Below are 16,689 nucleotides of genomic sequence, written 5' to 3'. Positions count from 1 at the left end.
TCAACAGAACAGAACAGAAAACACAGAAATAAACCCAGGCACATACTTTCAAGTAATCTTTCACAAAGCTACTAGACACAGAAGGAAGGAAAGATAGCTTCTTCAATGAATGTTGCTGCTGAAAATCAATACATGTAAACACAACAACACTGGACTCGGATGATAAAATGTAACTTAACCTGCATGACATAATTAAATATTAGCGCTAAAACTTAACCTCCTCAGGACAAATGAGAGAAAAAGTTTTGGAGGTTTGTTTTGGACAGGAGTTTCTGGGTGTGACACCAACCACCACACAAAATACAAAAAACATCCTAACCTGATTGGCTCAGTTGACAGAGCATCTGCCTGTGGACTGAAGGGTCCCAGGTTCAATTCCAGTCAAGGGCATGTACCTGGGTTGCAGGCACATCCCCAGTAGGGGGTGTGCAGGAGGCAGCTGATAGATGTTTCTCTCTCATGGATGTTTCTAACTCTCTATCCCTCTCCCTTCCTCTCTGGAAAAAATCAGTAAAATATCTTTTTTTAAAATAGTAAAAACAAACAGTCCAGATTGAAACAATAAAAAAACAAACTTCTTCACAGAGCACAGCAATAAACAAAATGAAATGAAAGGCAATCTAGAGGATTGGAGAAAATAATCCCAAATCATATGAAGGAATCGCTTCGAGTTACTGTGGATTAGGTTCTGATCAGCACAATTAAGAGAATATTGCGATATGGACAGGAATTCACACAAATAGTTGGGAGTTCCCCGGCAATAATAAAGGTATGTTCATACTATACTGCAGGCTAATAACAATGCAATGACTCTGTCTCAAAAGCAAAGTCGATATAACTTCATTAACGATATTTAATTCCTAAGCACTGGTAACAAACATCACAGCTTCCTAGAAAAATGGTGGCACTAGACCTGCTGAACGCAGAGTTCTCAAAAACATGGACTTTGTAGAAAAGCCAGTGTAGGGGAGCAATATCTGCAAAGCACAATTGAGCACATGCAACAATATGTGTTCCTATAAGTCATAACCAATTAATATATTAAATATACAAGGTATTCCAAAGAGTCTTCAACCAAAAAATACAGTTAACGAACAGGATAAAAATGTAGAGATAATTCTTACAAAACTATGTACAAAATAAAAAAATATACAAAAAAAATACTTTCCTCACAGAAAAAAGTGGAATCCCTCAGGCTTCCTGCAACACTACCAACCACAAGTCCTTCCCTGTGAACGTAGTACAGCGGGGAGAACTGGGACTTCAGGAATAGAAGGGAGCAGGGGAAACACACCCACCCTCCCCAGGACAGCAACTACCAAGGAAACTGGAAAGTCAAGCAGAACCACAGTCTACATGGGAGGACACAGCACACCCTGGGGGATGGGGCCTGGGAAATCCCAAAGCCAAGTCCAGGTCACTGGTGAGAGTGAGGGTCTTACCCAGCGAGGATACAAGTTCAAAGTTCTCCAGCATCACATTCAGGTACAGCTGTCTCTGACCCTCATCAAGGAGGCTCCATTCCTCCCTGGAGAAGTACAGGGCAATGTCCTCAAAGGTCACGCCAACCTGTCAGAATGGAGACAATTGACACCAGAGCTGTCTCTCTGAGAACCCCCACTCCTACTTCTTACACACCTTCCCCCCCTCAACCTCCTCCAGGGCACCCGGTTAGTGTGGACACCAGGCCCTAATGCCAGTGCAGGCTGCTCTCTCATCACAGTCCCATTACTCACTGGGATTGCCCTCAGCAGAGCAGCTGGGTTGGGTGGGAAGGATTGGGGGAGGGGAGGGGAGAGCAATGCCATTGAAGGTCTGGGCGATGCCTGCAGGGCCCCAGCCTTCCCGCCAAGCAATTCCACCGCAGTCTCCTAGATCATGCCTCCAAGACACAGCCAAGCCTGGGTTTATGCTTCGCCTTTCAGTCCCCACACCAGGTCCCGGGGACCATCAGCTCACACTTCCTCCAGATGTGCACACCACTGGGTAACCTTTAACCCCTTCCCATCTTCAGTCCCAGGTTCACTCCCTCAGCTCTGCCCCCTTCCTGCTCCAATGCCACTGGATCTCGCTGGACTCACCCATGAACTTGGCACATGGCATGGAGAGAAGCTTGTCTCCCAGCCGGGTCCAGGACCACCCCCGGCCTCTGAGGGACCCCACAGCCGGGAAAGCCCCAATGAGGCTGTGCCGTCCTCCCTGCAGCCTCTGATCTGTCCGCCCATCCTCACAGCCCACACCCTCAGGGAACCTCAGATGCCAGTCAGCCCTGTCCTCTCCGCCCTGCACTGGCTGTGCCTCAGAAGCCACAACGCTCCTCCCTCCCCTCCGCCTCCCTCACGGTCCTCCACGCGGACTGAGCTGCAGGACGTGACAGGCGCCCGCACCCGGGCGGTCCTGTTCGGTGTGAGGAGGCGGTGAGGCCCGGGGGACAGGAACTCACCTCAGCGAAGCTCCTCAGCGCGGGCGCCGCCATTGCTCTCTGGGGGCCGAGCAGGGCGGGAGCGGCGGGAGCAGCAGCCGCCCAGGGAATGGCGGTGCCGGTCCGAGGCCCGGCGCGGTCCAGGGAGCGACTGGGAGCTTCAACCCCAAGTGTGAGCTGTGATCGTCCTGCAGGCGCCCCCCATGGGCTGTGAGGCGGGGAACACCCCTCTCCTGCCTTCTCCACGGGACCCTGCGACCAGGAGCTCCTGACCGCCTGACAGACCTGACAGAAGACAAAACCCGCCCGGAGGACTAGTCCCGCCCACAGAAATGGACAAAGGAAACTTGCCTTTTCTCAGCCTCCATTGGCTCAGCCTGGTGGCATTCCTTACAGGGCCTTCTGGGTAATGTAGTTCCTAGGCTCCAAGTCCGGAATTCTGCATTTCCTCAGAGCTGACTCCAGGATTGGTTTTGAGGACAAATAGCCCAAGAACACACCAAGTATACTCAGGCCCTCCAGCGCCTCCAGGGGAGGTGATGTCTGGGGCAAGTTTGTTTCTCCTGCACCTGCTGGCTTCCTTTAGCTGCTGGTTTTGCATATCTTTCTTCAGGACCTGCTCTTTCTGAATGGCAGGCATTGTTTCTTCATTCAGGCCAACTGTAGCTTGCAGAGATTGCTCAAGTCTCTAACTCCATCTAACCTGCCTCCATGGAATCCATTATACAAAGTTAATGTCACTAAACAGATACTCATAATTAAGAGCATCTGATTCTGATTCCATCCGAAGTGTCAGCTCTGCCTGGGCTGCAGTGTGGATAAGATGGCCAACATACATGTGAAAAATGCTCAAAGTGACTGATCACCAGAGAGATGCAAATTAAAGCAACAATTAGGTAACACCCCACGGATGTCACAATGGCTGCCATCAACAAAGGACAAGTGCTGGGGAAGATGTGGGAAAAAAGGATCCCCAGTTTACTGCTGGTCGAAATGCAAACTGCTACAGCCATTATGAAAATCAGCCTGGACTTTCCTCAAAAAATTTAGTATGGAACTGACATTTGACCCAGTGATTCCACTTCTAGGAATATATCTTAAGAAACCTCAAACGATGAGATATAATGTATATGCCTTTATTTTCATAGCAGCACAATTTTCAATAGCAAAGATGTGGAAACAGCCCAAGTGTCCATCAGTAGATGAGTGGATTAAAAAGCTGTGCCACAGCCCTAGCCGGTTTGGCTCAGTGGCTAAAGCGTCACCCTGCAGTCTGAAGGATCTCAGGTTTGGTTCAGGCCAACAGCACATGCCCAGGTTGCAGGCTTGATTTCCAGTAGGGACTGCACAGGAGGCAGCCAATCAATGATTCTCTCTCATCATTGATGTTTCTCTCTCTCTCTCTCTCCCTTTCGTTCTTCTCTGAAATATATATATATATATATATATATATATATATATATATATATAAAATTATTATTTTTTAAAAAAAAACCAGTGGAACATTTATATCATGGAATACTATGCAGCAGTAAAAAAGAAGAATCTTTACCCTTTCAGACAGCAAGGAGGGACCTAGAGAGCATCATTCCAAGTGAAATAAGTCAGTCAGAGAAAGACAAGTATCACTTGATCTCACTCATATATGGAATCTAATTAACAAAATAAAGTTATGAATGGAGTGGATTCAGAGACATGGAAGGATGGAACCCAGGGAAGAATCTCAAAGGGAAGAAATGAGAGGGTTAAAAAAAAAAAAAGGAAAAACAACCTCAGGTGAGTATTAAAACACACACACACACACACACACACACACACACACACACGCACACAAAACAAAGTCATCTGAGCATTGAGCATTTTCTTCTGTTCTCTGAATGCAATGGGAAAGCACTAACTTGCTGGGTTCTGGGTCTGCTCTAAATTTGTGCTTATAAATCTGTCTTCGGTCAGTTGAGTCCCTGGAAATGCTGATACTCCTCCATGTAACTTTCTCCTGCTTCACATGAAACAATTGATTTTGGTGATGTTGTAAGAAATGTCCAAACCTGGGGAGAAGTTTTCTCAGTTTATTTGACCCAAGTCTACGACATTTGCCAGGAAGGAAAATAACAACAGTTTGAGTAATGCTTGGGAGAAATGCAGTTTTGCTTCTTTTTTATACATTAGACTCAAAGGAGAAAACCTAAGGGTGTTACAGGACATTCACTGCTGATAAATTGGGGGGAGAGCTAAGGAGATAAATCGCTGAGATTGGATAAAAAGGAAAAAACATAAACATAAACTTCTTTTTAAGTTTATTGATTAGTTAACAGATAATATTTAACCCAATAACAATAATAATTGGGGCTCTGTGATCTCCTGTGTTGGGAGATTGTGTTCTCAGTAGGCTGTGAAACAGAGATGTCCCTGAAAATCCAAAGGTCTGTTATCCCAGATGCAAAAAGACAAGACAGACTCATTATGGTAAAATTTGCCCTTTGCAAAATAACAAACAAACAAAAAAAGAAACACACACAACGGCTAGAACATAACTACCAGGAACTACTTTTATTTCAAAGCATCTTATATGGTTATTTTTAGCCTATGAGTTTGCAAGATTGGCTATGCCATGCCAGGCTCCCTGAGATTGCTAGGCTTATTGTCCATACTGGGGAGTTAGAATATGTGGGTTGAGGAGGAAATCCAATGGTTTACTAACTCCGGGACCCATTGCTGACGTCCTCCTGAACACAATGCTCCCAGTATTGCTGGTGTCCCTTTACTGGGTCTCCTAGAAGGAGTCACTCTTCAGGTCAATAAAGCCTTAGGTTCCAAATGGGGTGGAGGTATTTGTAAGGACAAGGAAAATGTCTTTCTTTTTCATTGATGTGGCCTTCCACAATTTATCAGAAGTGCCTATTAATTAAACTCCAAGATTGTTGGCTCCTCTTATTCAACCAGACCCTCTGTTCAAACTTCTGAACAAGGAAAGCTACTCTCAATAATCCAGTCTTATATACCCCTCCTTCCTTCTGTGATTACACTCAGGGATATTTTGGACCAAGGGGTCTCTAGTTAGTAGAAAGTGTCCTTCCCTCTATCTTTTCTAACAAGCTTCTTTTGACCTCTTCATAGCTTTTGTTTTAGACATATTTTATAGGCTTGGGAAAATACTGAAAAGACACCTCCCTAGTGCATGTGGAATACTGTCTCCTGGAAAAGAAACTAACTTTCAACAACAGCCCCTCAAACCTACACAACTTCAGACCAGCCCAAGGCACCTCCATTCCATGTCCCTAGGCAGCAGCCACTGCTGAAAAGCCACATTTCCTTCCCTGCCCTGTAGTGACTAGCTATACTTGGCCCTTTCCCCTCTTTGAAAATGAAGTCAACTTCCTTTCTGCATGGCTTCCTGTAGGTGTGAAATCTTTCACACCCAGCATCACAGGCCCAATTCCTTTCTTCTAAGGAGTTAATGGGAGTGACTGTGAAAGATAAGGGCAATGACATTGTAAAGGCAATATAATACTTCTTCTTTTCTAGGTTTTTGCTTGGCCTCATAATTAAACTGACACAATACGGGTTAACAGGGGAAAACAATAAGTTATTGACATGTATACCTGCTGTATATATGGAAATATCTCAGAAAAACAGAGTGACTGGCCAAAATGGCAAACATCATCATCTGAAAAGCCACCTTCACCTACAGACAGAAAATGTTGTGTGCCGAGTCAGCTAGGGTACATAGTCAGGGAAAGCACAGTACGGACCTCAGTTGTGGCCCAGTGTGCTGTGCACTGTGGTGAGGGCTTGTAGTGAAAAGGAATTTGTTCCAACCCAAAGACCCAGGGTGCAGACACAGGAGGGTGGGAAGGAGGACGGGGGTCCAGAACATGATCCGGGCTGCAGGGAAATCATGGTGAGAGCCATTGTCTCATTCAGCCAGTAGGGATACACAAGACAGAAACACATGAGCAGTGGGTGCTATCCATGAGTAAGAGGTGAGCACCCATCCAATGAGACCAGGATCATGTAGGACTCCAGCATCACTTCCAAATATTAGGTCCCAGAATTCATGTTCACTCCTGCAGGGTGAATATCAGTGCCCCATAGGAACATCATTTGAAGGGTCAAACTGAAGCAAGAAATTCATCACAGTGGATGGGATTACTATATGACACTGAACGTGTGGGCAAAGGTGCAGACAAACCCCTAATTACCAAGGTCTCATGTAGGTCAAACTCTGTGCTGGGATCAAAGGGGAGGCAGACAAACAGCAGCTCACTCTGAAAGGTTTCCCTGGAGAAACCACTGCAGCTGAGAAATGATGGCGTTCCCCTGAACACAGGGAGGCCCAGGGTAAGTGCTCTGAGATGTAAAGGGAAGGGGAGGAAACGCATAACTGCAACCATGGAAACAGGAGCTGCAGCTGAGCCACCCTGGTCCTCACCCTGTACCTGCTCCAGTGAGGGCTGCTCATCAGTGGTAGAGACTGTGTCTGACGCTGAGAAAATAATGGTTAAAATCCAGCCCCTTGAATCTCACACTTGTCTGTGGTGTCAACTTGGGGAGCTGACTTCATTTCTTAGACACTGAATTTGTTCAGCAATGTGATGAGTTTCCACGTGTCCAGGTTGTTGTGAGAATTACAACAAAATGCTCAAAAAAACCTAACAATGGAATCCTGGCAACAGATACTCAGCTTGTTATTTTATTGATCTTGGGAGGCCAGAGTAAGCGCCATCAGTCATCTGCATGTCACATTCAGCCAACTGAGATCCAGGGAGTTCAGGGATTCTGCTGGAGATTCCCAGGTGGGCGCACCACAATGAGACCTGAGTGCTCACAGCACCTGCCTCCCTGCAGCAGAGTCAGTGGCTTCTTGTAGGTCCCATTTCTTACTAAAATGCTCCCGAAGACAAAGATGTTTGTGGGCATCGGGAAATGAGAAGTGCCTGACCTGGGAATGTCTCTGCAGGAGGAGGTGAAGTTCAAAGCAGATAGAGATAGAGACAGAGAGAGAAAAATCAATGCTGAGAGAGAATCACTGATCACCTGCCTCCTGCATGCCCCATACTGTGGATCTAGCCAGGGCACAGGCATCCCCCCTGTCTGTGAATGGAACCGTGACCTCCTAGTTCATAGGTCAATGAGGAACCACTGAACCATGCTGGCTGTGCTCTGAAAATTCATGTTCCAATCTCTCACTCTCTCCCTTGCTCTATGAAATCAATGAAAATGTTTCATAAACAAATTAAAATATTTATTGTAAAGGAAAAAACATTAAAACATATTCTAATACAATAAAAGCGTTTAACACATCTGGAAAAGGCTCACCTTATATTCTTTTTTTTAAAAAAATTTTATTTATTTATTTTTTAAAGAGTGGAAGGGAGAGAGTTAGGAACAAGGAGAGAGAAACATCGATCAGCTGCCTCCAGCATGCCCCCCACTGGGAATGTGCCGTAACCAAGGTAAGTGCCCTTAACCGGAATCGAACCTGGGACCTTTCATTCCGCAGGCTGACGCTCTATCCACTGAGCCAAACCGGTATCGACTCACCTTATATTCTTACAAAAAATACAATTGAACAACAGTGAGGTAGAATGACAAAATTATAGAATATATTTAAGCTAGACACCCAGTGCACAAAATTCATGCACTCAGCAGGGATCGCTCAGCCTGGCCTGTGCCCTCACACTCCACGAGCCCTTGGGGGATGTCCGACTGACAAAAGTATATAACACTTAGCCCTGGCTGGTTTGGCTCAGTGGATAGAGCGTCGGCCTGCGGACTGAAGGGTCCCAGGTTCGATTCCAGCCAAGGGCACATGCCTGGGTTGTGGGCTCAATCCCCAGTAGGGGGTGTGCAGGAGGCAGCCAATCAATGATTCTCTCAAATCACTGATGTTTCTATCTCTCTATCCCTCTCTCTTCCTCTCTAAAAATCAATAAAAATTAAAAAAACAGAAACAAACAAAAAAAAAAAGTATATAACACTTATATCCACATGAAGAATTATACAGAAATGTTTGTACCAGCTTTATTAGAAATAACTAAATATTTATTAAAATGGACATGATGGTGATATATTCAAAGATAAGAATATCTACCCAGCCCTAGCTGGTTTGGCTCTGGATAGAGCATAGGCCTGCAGATAAAAGGGTCCTAGGTTTGATTCCAGTCAAAGGCATGTACCTTGGTTGAAGATTCTTCCCAGCTTGGGCCCTGGTGACAAATGATGCAGGAGGCAACCAATCAATGTGTTTCTCTCACATCCATGTTTCTCTCTGTCTTTCCCACTCTCCCTAAAAATCAATTGAAAAACATCCTCGGGTGAGGATTAACAACATCAACAAAAAGAATATCTAGTAAAAAAAGAAATAAGTTACTAACATACCTTTAATAAATCTCCAAGAACTTATGAAATATAAATTAAAGCAGAAAAATATTTAGAAAAACAAAGTTCTTTAATAAAATGGAATGTAAATTCCTGGGTACTAGGAAAGTTGTGAAGAACAGATACAGATTAAATGAGGTCATGAAAGAAATACACAGTAACTGATATGGTCAGTATTATGAGTGTAATGATGGATTCAGCTTCAAGCACATGTAAAGATTTATGAAACATTATACTTAACACATGCAAATTACTCATCACAGCTGTTAAAAAGAATGGTTCGCCGAAACCGGTTTGGCTCAGTGGATAGAGCGTCGGCCTGTGGACTCAAGGGTCCCAGGTTCGATTCTGGTCAGGGGCATGTACCTTGGTTGCGGGCGCATCCCCGGTGGGGGGTGTGCGGGAGGCAGCTGATCGATGTTTCTCTCTCATCGATGTTTCTGGCTCTCTGTCCCTCTCTCTTCCTCTCTGTAAAAAAATCAATAAAATATATTTAAAAAAAAAAAAAAGAATGGTTCAAGATAAAACAAATGTATGTTCACCTGTTTTGGAACAACAGATTTGGCAACGCTATATTCAATCCACATACTTCTGCCCTCTGGGACAGAGAATCATCTCAGTGACAGAAAATACAACAATGAAGAACTTGCACAGAAACCCACTGCAATGCTGCCTGGTCTCAAAAGCCACATCCCTTTGTCTTCATCTTTGTTCTGCTGCCAGAGCACCAATGGCTCTGATGGGAACATCTGAGAAGCTACAGGAACCCACAAAACCTCTTGATTATAATCAATGCCAATGACCGCTCCACCGAAGATCAACATGCCAGGAGGCCCTCAGATGTGTGCACACACCGCTCCTGTAGTCTTTTCCTCAAAAAAAACTTTCTGGGTGCAGGTTTAGATGAAGCCCATTCCATCTACTAGGCTGCAGTGTGGATCAACAACAATTAGGTCAGTGTTTCTGCAGTAAAGGGGTTCCCCTCACTGCAATGGTCCTCCAACCAGTGACCATCATTCATGGAATTGAAGGCATTAGGGCACATGGCCCTCTGCAAGCCTGGAGCAGGAGATTCCTTTCAAATGCCTTAGCATCCTCTAAAAACAAGATAAAAATTCACACTGCTCCCAGACATACTTGAGGTTGTCACAGCTACCCCCTTTGGAATGATCTCTGTGTCTCAAAGCATCCATCTTCACATGAGGACTAGAGTCCACAGTGTTTAGTAGGAAAATTATTGGAAACAATGTAAATTTGGCAAAAACTCCTGAGCTAATTTCTGCACCATAGTCTTGCCTCAATGACAAAAATGTTGGAGACCACATAAAACTTTTTCACAGCATCGTGCTTGGAGAGCCGAGATCTCCTTATAAACTAACGCACACAGTAAATACAACACCAAGATTAAAGAAGTCTTATGAAAAAGCCTTCATTATTTTGCAAAGAAAGAGACCTGAGACTGGCAGTTCTCTCCCATTGATGACTTAGGCACTCAATAAATTTATCACTAGCATCTAGGAAAAATGTGTTCCTGAAAATGGCAGTCCCTCTGCAACATTATCTTTACTGGGGCGAATAGTAATCAGTCCTACATTGGCAACTCATAACAGGGAAACAAAAACTAAGGGCTCAGGTATCCCTAATTTTCTTCAACAAATTAGACAACAGAGTTAGCTTCCCTGGGCACATGAGGATGGTGATTGATGCCATATTCAGGGGCCTTATAGGTGGTTCAGGTGAAATACCTTCAGCAACAGAAATATGCAGTGACATAGATCTGGCAAGACATCTCTGTATGTTAAAAAGTCAACATAATTACATAGTGTTCCAACATAAAAGCAAACACATACAACAGCAAAAACACTTACAGGAACTTTACATAATGTAGGAGAGATACAATTCAGAAAAATGAGGATTCACAAATTTTCTTCTACTATTATTAAGTCCTATCTAAGAAACAACATTTCCTACACATCTGAGAAATTTCTCTCATTCGAACTCTTATGTGGAGAGCGAATTTAGAATTATGCCTGAGACAATCCGCACATTAATTGCACACATAATGGCTTTCTCCAGTGTGAACTCTCTTATGATAATGGAAACCACTCCTACTTTTAAAAGATTTTCCACATTCACTGCATTTATTTATTTTATTTTTTTTCAGTCTGTAGTGAGTTTCTTCCTGGGCCAACAGTTCTTTTGAGACCCAATTTCAATGTCACACAGTTCCTTATGTGTACATGTCAGCCATGACATTTCAGTTCTGGATGTTGGACAAATGGTGGTAATGCTGGTCTGACCCTCTCTGGTTTGGTCCTGAGCAACCTGTAGTGACACACAGCTGTTAACGGCTAGTATGGCAAGGCGACGTCAGCGTCTTCCATCTCTGGACTGCTTCTCTTCTGTCTTGATGGTTGGAGTAGTCCTGTCGATTCCTCTGTTGCTGGAATCCACATGGTCTCGGAGTTGTTTTCTGAAAATATGCAAACATATTCTCGACCCAAATGTTAATAAAAGAATATTTTCTATAAATTTGACTTGGGATCCTATTTCATTTTTTGCCCAGATGATTTTCCCCTGGCTTTTTTTGACATCTTGTGTGTTTTTCAGGGGGGTCTTGCTTTTAGCCTTACAATTAATTTTCTAAAGTATTAATTTTCTAGATGTAATTATTTACAGGATATTTTTCCTTACATGATATTCTTCTACTACCCCCCGCCCCCGCTTTTGGATTTAAATATTAGGATGCTTTTGAAAATTTTATAATGTAGTCTTGATGGCTTTTAAATTTTAATTTTTAGCACTACAATATTACTGTTTTAGGTTCATTACATGGTACGCATTTTTATCATGAGAAAAAGTACCAATAAAAATTTTAGTTAACACTTTAGGAACACCTTTTGGTCCAGTACAATTAATTTTTCTAGAATATTCACTTGTTTCAACTAGCCACTTTAAATTTGCCTGAAAACTTGACTACTATTTTACTGTCAAATTTATTACTCTAACAACAATCTTACCCTGTAAATATTAGTGGAAAGGATTCTTTGCCTTCTTGAGTAGGTCCTGAGCATTCCTGGTGGTAGGCTGGATTTAGATTATCATAAACCCACTTCCCCACACCATGGGTACAACTCAAACAATCTTGTTGGAGTGAAGGCATCTGCTGTCGACCAAGTCTCTGTCGGTCACCTGAGTCCTGATCTGGGCTGGGCATGGGAAGCACGAAGCCACATTCACTGCATTTATAAGGCTTTTCTCCTGTGTGCACTGTCTGATGATATTGGAGAGTATCATTCCTTGCAAAAGATTTTCCATATTCACTGCAATTATAACGCTTTTCTCTTGAATGAACTCTCTGATGCCAATGAAGGGCAGTGCTCTGGGTAAAAGATTTCCCACAGTCACTGCATTTATAAGGCTTTTCTCCTGTGTGAATTCTCTGATGATATTGAAGAGAAATGCTCCTTGTAAAAGACTTACCACATTCACTGAATTGATAAGGCTTTTCTCCTTGTGTGAACTCTCTGATGATAATGGAGACCACTGATCCATGAAAGATTTCCCACATTCACTGCATTTCTAAAGCGTTTCACCTCTATGAAGTCTCTGATGCTTACGAAGGCCACGACCACGTGTAAAAGATTTCCCACATTCACTGCATTTACAAGGCTTTTCTCCTGCATGAAGTCTCTGATGATAATAAAGCTGAGGTTTAGTTTTAAAAGATTTTCCACATTCATTGCACTCATAAGGACTTTCTCCAGTGTGCACTCTCTGATGATATTGGAGAACAGAGCGACTTGTAAAAGACATTTCGCATTCACTACATTTATAAGGCTTTTCTCCAGTGTGCACTCTCTGATGATATTGGAGACGATATATACTTGCAAAACATTTCCCACATTCATTGCATTTATAAGGCTTTTCTCCTGTATGAACTACCTGATGTCTACAAAGGAAAATCCTATGTGAAAAACATTTCCCACAGTCACTGCATTCATAAGGCTTTTCTACAGTATGAACTCTCTGATGATTATGAAGTTCAAACTGAGTGATAAAAGATTTTCCACATTCATTGCACTCATAAGGTCTTTCTCCAGTGTGCACTCTCTGATGGTATTGGAGACCACTGCTACTTGTAAAAGACTTTCCACATTCACTACATTTATAAGGCTTTTCTCCAGTGTGAACTCTCTGATGACATTGGAGACCATTCATCCTTGAAAACGATTTTCCACATTCACTACATTTATAAGGCTTTTCTCCAGTGTGAACTCTCTGATGACATTGGAGACCATTCATCCTTGAAAACGATTTTCCACATTCACTACATTTATAAGGCTTTTCTCCTGTGTGCACGATCTGATGACGACGAAGGTAAAGGCTAATGATAAAAGATTTCCCACATTCACTGCATTTATAAGGCTTCTCTCCTGTATGAACTCTCTGATGACTATGAAGTTGAGGCTGAGTGATAAAAGATTTTCCACATTCATTGCACTCATAAGGTCTTTCTCCAGAGTGCACTCGCTGATGATATTGGAGACTACTGCTATTTGTATAAGACTTTTCACATTCACTACATTTATAAGGCTTTTCTCCAGTGTGAACTCTTTGATGAGTACAAAGTAGCTTGTTAGTGATAAAAGATTTCCCACATTCACTGCACTTATAAGGCTTCTCTCCTCTGTGAAGTCTTTGATGATAACGGAAGCCTTTGCTACTGATAAGAGTTTTCCCACATTCACTACATTTATAAGGCTTTTCTCCAGTCCGAACTCTCTGATGATGACGAATATTACTGCTGCCAGGATCTTCCTCACATTCTATTCTGGTGTAAAAATCTTTTCTCCTTTGAAACATCAAACCACCCTTGGAAATATCATTTGACCTGTCCCTAGTTTGATCAGCTTTTAGGTGGAGATGCCCTGACCAGGAAAGTGTGCCCTGCCCAACCTCCCCACAGGTGAAATCATCCTGGGACACATTGAAATTGCAGATCTTTGCAAGTGACATCCTCTCCACACCCCTAATGAAAGTGTTCTCTCTCACATGCTGCTGGTGAAATTCTGCACTGAAATAAAATTGTTTTGCACATGCCCCACACCTCAGCTGCATCTGTCCATGGTGTGTTCCCTGCAGCTGAGTCAAGTGGAAAATCCTTCTCAAGACGAGTCCACAACTCTCACAGGGGTGGCTCTTCTGGGAAGTCAAGGCTACCTTGCGATTCCTGGCCTGTGACACTCTTACAGGAGCGTTCTGTTCAGTCGGTACCTCCGCATTCTCTGCTCCACAGCAGCAACCTGAACAAAAGGAAACGCTGGTGAAGTACATGTTGATCTTATGAAATCAGATTATTTTTGGGAAAATTGTTTCCCTGTCATGACTAGGCATGATTCCATGGGATGATTTTCAAGACAAGTGAGTTGAACTCTAAGGAAACAGCTGTTATACATTAGCTGGACTCAGAGGTCAGTCAATGGTGAAAATCTCACCAAAACAGGAACAAAAGCTTAGGGTGGGAAACAGAGAAGACAAGAAGGCTTTACTCATTGTTCCTCCACGAACGGCTTCTTTTAGGACCTTTCATGCTGGGGACCTGCGTCAGTGTAGGGTAATTTGCATGTGCTGACACCCATACAACACAATTGTATTGAAGCACAGGATGTTCAAGGTCAATATAATAATACGTCTGCACTCCAAAGCTCTGCAGGCCTGGACCTCGGTTGGTTTGCAGTAAAGAGGGACCTGTGAAAGAGGTAGATGGGCAAGGTCTAGGAAGGTTAAAGTTATTTGTGGGCATGGAATCTGAGTAGAAATGGTCATTATTACACCTGACAAGCAGGCAAAGTGTCAACAATAAGACAGTAGAAGCAAAACTGGATGAGGAATGGGTCATGGAAACAAAATACTTTTGAACAAAATGGGTTCCTAGTTATGACTTTAACACAGCCCTGGTGTCAAAACCTTCCCAACAGGCCTTCACCAAGGCAAGACCGCCTCTGGGTCCACCTTGTCCTTCATAAAGTCATGTTTCTTCTGTGATGCACAAATGATTCTTCCCCATGAATCCCAACTGGGTCAAACATGGGATTCAGATGATATAAATCCAAAAGAAAAAAACAAATAGATGTATGGTGAGCACTGTTATAGAACTACAAAGCACAACAGAGATCATGCGGAAAGAGCTGTACACACAATACACAAAGGGGTGCACCAAGAGTGTCCACCTCAGGTAACTGGGAGGCTGACTCATTGAACCAATAGGACACCTAGTACACAAAGCTACCCTACCAACTCGGGGAAGCAGCGAAAATGAAGAGACAAGCAAACGGATCACAAAAACAGAAATGGAGGAGAACAAATGACTGGACAGAGTTCAAAACCACGGTTATAAGGTTTTTCAAGAATTTCCTGGAAAAGGCTGATAAATTGAATGAGACCCTCGAGGATATGAAAAAGGAGCAACTAGAAATTAAACATACACTGACTGAAATAAAAAATATTATACAGAGACTCAACAGCAGACTAGAGAAACGCAAAAATCAACTCAAAGATTTGGAATACAAAGAGGCAAAGGACACTCCTCCAGAGAAGCATGAAGAGAAGAGAATTCTGAAAGTTGTAGATAGTGTAAGAAGCCTCTGGGACAACTTCAAGCATACTAACATCAGAATTATGGGGGTGAGCAAGACGCTGAAAACCTATTTGAAGAAACAATGACAGAAAACTTCCCCCACCTGGTGAAAGAAATAGACTTAAAAGTCCAAGAAGCGCACAGACCCCCAAACAAAAGGAATCCAATGAGGACCACACCAAGACACATCATAATTAAAATGCCAAGGGGTGCCCTAACTGGTTTGGATCAATGGATAGAGCGTCGGCCTGCAGACTGAAAGGTCCCAAGTTAGATTCCGGTCAAGGGCATGTACCTTGGTTGTGGGCACATCCCCAGTAGGGGGTGTGCAGAAGGCGACTGATCAATGTTTCTCTCTCATTGATGTTTCCAACGTTCTATCCCTCTCCCTTCCTCTCTGTAAAAAATTAATAAAAATATATTTTTAAAAAAATGCCAAGGGCAAAAGACAGAATCTTACAAGGAGCAAGAGAAAAACAGTTAACCACAAGGGAGCACACATACGATTATCAGCTGATTTCTCAACAGAAACTATGCAGGCCAGACGGGAGTGGGAAGAAATATTCAAAGTGATGAATAGTAAGAATCTACAACCAAGATTACTCTACCCAGCAAAGTTATCATTCAAAATTGAAGGGCAGATAAAGAGCTTCACAGATAAGAAAAAGCTAAAGGAGTTCATCACCACCAAACCAGTATTATATGAAACTAGAGGCCCGGTGCACGAAATTGGTGCATGGAGAGGGGGGTGTCCCTCAGCCCAGCCTGTACCTCTCCAATCTGGGACCCCTCGAGGGATGTCCGACTGCCCGTTTAGGCCTGATCCCACTGTAATACATATATAATACTTTAAACAATAAAGAATTTTTAAAAATATGTTTAAAATATCCATAGTACACAACACAATCTACAAATGCAATCCTGAGGATAATTCCTATGGTATTTTACAAAGAAATGAAAAGAGAATCTTGAAATATATGGAACCAAAAAATGAGAATAGCAAAAACAATCATGAGTGAGAACAAAGCTGGTGGCATCCCACTTCCTGACTTCATTTTAGTACAAAGAGAAAGCAAGCAGTGTGTTTCTGGAGAAACACAGGCACATACATCAACTGAACAGACCAGAAAACATAAAAATAAACCCAGGCACATCCTTTCAAGTAATCTCTGACAAAGCTGCAAGACACAGAAGAAGGGAAAGATAGTTTCTTCAATGAATGGTGCTGCTGAAATCAATACTCACA

The 16,689-nt window shown here is 43.0% G+C and overlaps 2 protein-coding genes across 2 annotated transcripts; both read right to left on the bottom strand.

Annotated features, from left to right (window-relative positions):
- Positions 1-8,862: 8,862 nt before the first annotated feature.
- On the bottom strand, positions 8,863-12,384 carry LOC129147684 (zinc finger protein 3-like). The gene is made up of 2 exons (XM_054710768.1): positions 11,824-12,384; positions 8,863-11,276 (listed from the first exon to the last, which is right to left on the bottom strand). The coding sequence occupies exons 1-2, from the start codon at positions 12,372-12,374 to the stop codon at positions 11,174-11,176; spliced, it is 654 nt and encodes a 217-aa protein (XP_054566743.1). The 5' UTR covers positions 12,375-12,384; the 3' UTR covers positions 8,863-11,173.
- On the bottom strand, positions 11,824-13,870 carry LOC129147683 (zinc finger protein 501-like). The gene has a single exon (XM_054710767.1). The coding sequence runs from the start codon at positions 13,820-13,822 to the stop codon at positions 12,386-12,388; it is 1,437 nt and encodes a 478-aa protein (XP_054566742.1). The 5' UTR covers positions 13,823-13,870; the 3' UTR covers positions 11,824-12,385.
- Between the last annotated feature and the right edge of the window lie 2,819 nt (positions 13,871-16,689).

Source organism: Eptesicus fuscus, chromosome 21, assembly GCF_027574615.1.
Source record: "Eptesicus fuscus isolate TK198812 chromosome 21, DD_ASM_mEF_20220401, whole genome shotgun sequence".
Taxonomy (NCBI): domain Eukaryota; kingdom Metazoa; phylum Chordata; class Mammalia; order Chiroptera; family Vespertilionidae; genus Eptesicus; species Eptesicus fuscus.
The sequence above is the reverse complement of the archived record's forward strand: the minus strand, read 5'-3'. Positions and strand labels throughout refer to the sequence as shown.